Source organism: Protopterus annectens, chromosome 3.part1 (assembly GCF_019279795.1).
Source record: "Protopterus annectens isolate FY-2018-M chromosome 3.part1, PAN1.0, whole genome shotgun sequence".
Classification (NCBI taxonomy): Eukaryota; Metazoa; Chordata; order Ceratodontiformes; family Protopteridae; genus Protopterus; species Protopterus annectens.
In genome coordinates, this window is record NC_056732.1 from 356,141,208 (window position 1) to 356,147,207 (window position 6,000).

At 37.3% G+C, this 6,000-nt stretch overlaps 1 protein-coding gene across 3 annotated transcripts in view; it reads left to right on the forward strand.

Annotated features, from left to right (window-relative positions):
• The window catches only part of CREB5 (cAMP responsive element binding protein 5), a 1,721,100-nt gene extending 1,715,636 nt beyond the window's left edge, over window positions 1-5,464 (forward strand). For all 3 annotated transcript variants that reach the window (XM_044066812.1, XM_044066813.1, XM_044066816.1), the window contains one exon: window positions 3,975-5,464. In XM_044066812.1, coding sequence (XP_043922747.1) covers window positions 3,975-4,138 — 164 coding nt within the window. In that variant the 3' untranslated portion in view covers window positions 4,139-5,464. The remainder of the gene's footprint in view (window positions 1-3,974) is intronic.
• Window positions 5,465-6,000: the final 536 nt, after the last annotated feature.

The window sequence follows — 6,000 nt, forward strand, 5'->3', positions numbered from 1 at the left end:
ATATCTCACCTTGTCTTTATTTTAAGCACAAAATACTTCACTACCACCATTCTACTCAAAAAATAAAACTCATACATGTCCCCTCTAAATCAATACACTGCCTCTCAATAAATCCCACAATGTTGTGATGCCCAGACCAAACCAGGTTCCAAAGATTCCCCAACAAATACAAATAGCATAGAGCCACCCCTTACAAAATTGTGATTTAACTAACCTTTCCTCTACCACCTCAGACTATACCTCTTCCCAGCTGTGCTGTCCTATCATTAAACAGCCATATATCCATATTAATAAAACGAACACATCAACCCCCTTACCCCATCATTCTCCCACATATCTTCCAGAAATATTGAATGTTGTCACTGTCAACCTCTGAAGCATTTGTAACAAAATTACAGAAGTACATGCCAGGATATCATACTATAACCCTGGTATTCTGGCCATCACATAAACCTGGCTTAACCCCAACATTAAAGATTCTGAACTACTCCCAACAGACTATGGTATTATCAGAGTTGATAGGCCTCCTAAGAAAGCAGGAGGTGTAGCCTTAATTTATCCAAGTTCATATAATATTTTTCCTTATTCACACAACATCACAAAATTCCAAAATGCTGAAATAGTAGTATCACTGCTAAAGCTTAACAATACAAAAACAACAGTTGTGTAACAGTCTACATCCCATCTGCAAGTAATATAACGATATTAAAAGAAATCCTCATATGGACAACTAATGATATACCTTATGAAAAAATCCTACCAGGATATGTAAATATTGACTGGAAGAACCTTACATCAGAGTTTCCCTCAGTTAGTATAAACCTTTATGATTACACACAGCTTATCAAAGCACACACTAGATTTAGTAATACCAACTATAAAGGTTTAATTGCAGACAGGATACTGATCTCTGACCCTAGTAAATTTACAACCTCTGAAACCTATCCAAACTCATTTAGCAACCACCTTCTCAGTTATACCTATAACATATCACCCTCCAACCTAACACTCACTAACGTAAAACAAACCACAACCATTCTAAATGCAATATAGACTCCTTCATCAGTACTTTGAAAGCCTTTAATTGGTCTGTCCTAAAAACTCTTACACTCTGTGAGGCAGTCAATGCTTTTAATACCTTATTCTTAAAAATTTTAAGCACCCATGCACCATTCTGCAAAAAAAAAAAAGTGAAAAGAAAATTAACTACACACCAATGCTCACTACCCTGACAAAAGCTGTGAAGTCTAACAGAGACAAAGTTTGGAAAGAATGCTTTCAATTAAAATTCCCTGTAACTTGCAACTTTACAGAGAATGGCACAATCTGAGAAAAAAATAAATTAACCTAGATAAAAAACAATATTGTAGTCGTCTACAACTTCAACAAAAAATTACCCCCAAAGACTCTAGACATCAGTATGTAACCTCTTACATCCAGGCTCATACAAGGAACCCAACCATTCTCGTAATAGCTCTCTGCTAGAAATACCTACTTCGTAGAAAGCATTACCTTCCTACTAAAACACTCCAGCCCCATCCATTGTTTCTTCCACCTCTTCAATAACACCCAATCCTAATAATTCAGTAAACAACAGCTTAGATCAAAACCAGTGTTCTCCATACACCAAACACACTACCACTTCCTTTACCCACCCACCCAATATATCTATCTGAACCTTATTTACCTTGTGTATCCCTTGCTTGCAACTTCCACTCAAGGCCTGTCTCCACATCAGTGATTAAAAAAAAAGTCTGCTTATTCTCAAACCTTGATCCACTGCAGCAGATTACTTCCCTCCTGAATACCTAAAGATAGCTGCCATGCCATAGCTTACCCAGTTTCTGTATTTATCAGTAGATGAGTGTTTGAATCATATGTACCCTCACCATGGAAAAAATCCTATATTATCCCTCTTCATAAAGGTGGCATCTCAGCTGATATCTCTAACTTTCAGCCTTTTGCCATATTATCAACTCTCAAAAAGTGTTGAAAAATATATTCAGAAGGAACTCCTCTACTGTCTTCTACAAGAATCACTCTTAGCATCCACCCAACATGGCTTCTGCCCAACACACAGTACAGATACTGCCCTCCTATCATTTAGTAACACATTAAACAAATACAGGGAGTCAGGCAAACTTGTTTCTATGTTATTCCTCCACCTGTCAAAAGCTTTCTATACAGTTTCTCACTCTAAACTCATGTATAAACAGTCTCAACTTGGACTATCCGATTCTTCATTCCTGTGGTTCAATAGCTATTTAACTGACAGGTTCCAGTCTATGAAATGGCAGAACCCTGTCTGTCCATACCTGCATGTGTTCACTGCTGTACACCAAAGGCTGTGTCCTTGGTCCCATATTCTTTCATATCTTTATCAATGACCTCTATACCTCTGTAGGTCCAGCCTCTCTTATACAATGTGCTGATGAGTCTATACTTATATGGGCATCTAATAACTTACCTCATCTCTTCCATTTCATGCAAGAAGCTTTTTTCCTCAGTTGAGAAATGGCTCTTTAATGCCCAGCTGCTACTTAACCCTAAAAAATCAAAGTTACTACTATTTTTCCCCAAATCACACGTCTGATAAAGCAAATTTCAAAATCCTTTCACTAAACAAAACTGAAATTGAAGTAGTCTCCCATACAGACCTTCTTGGAGTTTTTATAGATGATAACCTTAAGTTTGACCTACAAGTTCAAAATAACATAAAAAAGACTTGCCAAAAATTAGGAATACTCTACAGGCATAGAAAACTTCCTTAACAACATAACCAAAACCACTCTTGCCATTGCCTACCTTCTCCCATCTCTCTTATACTGTGCACCTATAAAACCAGCCTTGAAGCCACTGTTGAAAAGAAGCTGGACACATGCTATAATAAGGTTACAAGATGTGCCACTGGCAAACAATACTGAGGGCCACTGTTTTCCCTTAAGGCTTTGAATTGGCTTGAACTGACTCAACACAACTTATCACCACACACAGTATTATCCATAAAGTCAATGACTGACCTGCCTGTACTCCTATTCTCTGTTCCTATCACCCTAATAAATGACTGTGATCTAATCAACATCTTCCCAGAATATATAAACCCCACAAGTCCTCTGGCCAACTCTCTACTCATGTTATCCATAAACAATGGAATTCTGTCTCTCTGCATATTAGATCTATCTCTAGCCTCTCCAGCTTTAAAGTACTACTAAAAAACTACCTAAACAAAATCTGGCTCTGCTCATGCATAACCCCAGGATGACCTAGCTCATCTGTCTTTCCACCACCAGCACATTTTGACAATACTCAGAGAGAAGGAATTAGTAAAATCCATTTCTTCGACAAAGATCAAATATATATTGTTTAGGCTACATTATCTAATCATCTCTGTTCCAAAGACTAAGTGTCTTTAATGTCATCTCTATGAACTGCAACTTGTGAATAATTTATCTAGTGACAATGTTCTTTTTCAGCTCATTATATCAGTCCAACTATTTGCACTATGTATTTATAGGTTCACATTGTATGAGCTGAAGTTGAATATTTACTTAGTCAATATATCATTATTCTGTATTAAGCTTTGTAATAGTTTTTTTTAACTGTAACCATATTATGTCAGTGTGGAGCTTATGTCCTCTGGCCTCTACTTTAAATGGGATATTATCCCATTCAGACTTTCCCTGTAAACAAATGCTAAATAAATAAATACATAAAGCTGTACTGTTGCCAACTAACAAGCTGTGTTTATCTAGAGCAAGCTGTGTACAAAATGGTACCAGTCAATGATGAAAGCTGTTCCTCATAAATCTTGTATGAGAAGTAGGATCTTCATGTGTCTTGGCATGTAACACCCTGGAAGAATGTCAGTGGCAATGCAGAGAGCATAGCATCTTCTACTGTAATAGAAATGTTACTTTGGAAGTAGAGGTGAAGGTGCTGTTATGAATTTGACTTGTATGCTTTGATTTTTCTAGGTCCTGAAAGCAGCCCGGCAAGCAGTCCTGTTCCAGTGTGCTCCCAACAGCAAGTCATTCAACACAACACCATCACAACATCATCTTCTGTCAGTGATGTCATAGGAAGCTCCAACCTCAACACACTAACCAATCACAGAACAGACATGAACCCTATTCTCTAGACTTGATTAAACCATTGCCTTTCATGAACAAATGGCATGTAAATGCTGTTGTTCCATTCAGGACATCTTTGGAATTAACACAAGCCTGGAAGACTTTGTTTCTTGAAAAAAAAGATAAAAAACTGAAAATATTGCTTTCACTTTTATAGTTAATTACAAAAGTGTTTTATACTTAGTTACATAAAAGGGAGTTATGCAATTAATATGCGCTGGGAAATGCTTCAGTGCTTTTTTCAATTATTTGATGCCATTAGTTGGTATTAAAATGTTATTTTGTTCCTGTACATAATGAAACATTTAATTTCTACCAGCCAAGATTATGGCCTTCAGCATAGTTTTTGTGTGACACCACCCATCCTTGGCCACAGTAAATAGTGAGAGTGTCACCTCTGGTTAAGGAAATTGCAAAAGGGCTAATGACTCATCACTGGAAAAAGCTTGCCGTGACCCTCTCCCATCAGATATACACACACGCTCATACACACACACACACACACACACACACACACACACACACACACACACACACACACGCGCGCGCGCACACACAAGCTGATGTGTCTTGTTACGTTTTGCTATTCTTGAGAGAGTTTTTTCCATTCTACTTTTCATGTATTTACCAGATTTACTAAATATACAGGCTATATAACAGCGCTGAGAGGATGATCACCTTCTGCAACTCACTTGTGATCCATGTGTCTCACTCCAGCAGGCCATATCGCTACTGAATCCATCATTTGTCATAAGTGATGTACGCTTTAGCTGCTGGTTTTCATGGCCACCTTTATCTGTTTACTACTTCTATGAATCAGTGTTTATGGACAGTTCTAACCAATAGCACTTCCCATTACAGAAGGATTTGCCAGTAAATGTTTACATACATATTGCATCAACAACGGACTGACAAAAACAATTTAATGATGCATTGTTTTTCTGAAATCAGCACTCGGAATTTAAAGGACTTCTGAAAGCACTGTTGGAGTAATTTTGGAAAATACGTAATATTGATGCACTGTTCAATTGATGACTATGAATCAGTTTTGTTTACAAAGTCATTGCCAAGAGAATATACTCTTTACTTATTGCTGGTCACGGCTTTTAATGCATAGTCTTTTGCTGAGTTTATATTTTTTAATCTGACTGCAACATCTTAATGACTACAGCAGTGTGAAACACAGATAGTTCAAACAGATGATTCCACAGAGGCTTTCTTGTGGTCATCATATGTAATTGAATTGTTTTGCTGCAGTCATTGAGAGCTGCATTCGTTGGTAAGATGTGGAAGTCCCCCCCCACACACACAGATATGCGCAAATATATATATTTATGGCAGGAACATGTGTGTGTGTGTGTGTGTGTGTGTGTGTGTGTGTGTGTGTGTGTGTGTGTGTGTGTGTGTGTGTGTGAGACTGTATATGTATATATAAAATTTTGATTATGGTGTCATCAAAGGACTAAGCAGTAGAAGCAAATGGCCACTTAGTTAAAGTATATCAGTGGAAAAATTAAGGAAACTAAAGCAAAAAATGATGACCTTCTGCAGAAGATATCTAATTGTGACTAAATGTTAAGTTCAGTATTTTCAAAAACATTGGAACATCTGTTTGTAGTTTTTGCCCAGTGTTGAGGCACTGATTTCTTTATTACTAGTAATACTATTAGTGTTTTGTTTGCCTTCTTTGTCACTACATACTAAGCTGTCTGCTAATTCATGACGTTTCTTGACATTTGGGGAAAAACAATTAAGCCTTTGTCAAACCTTGTCTGCAAGGCAGTCATCATGGGTACATATAATGGATTGAACTGGAAATTGATGGTGTGTAACTGTAGTTCCCTCAAGTGTAGGTGGTGTCCATCATGCT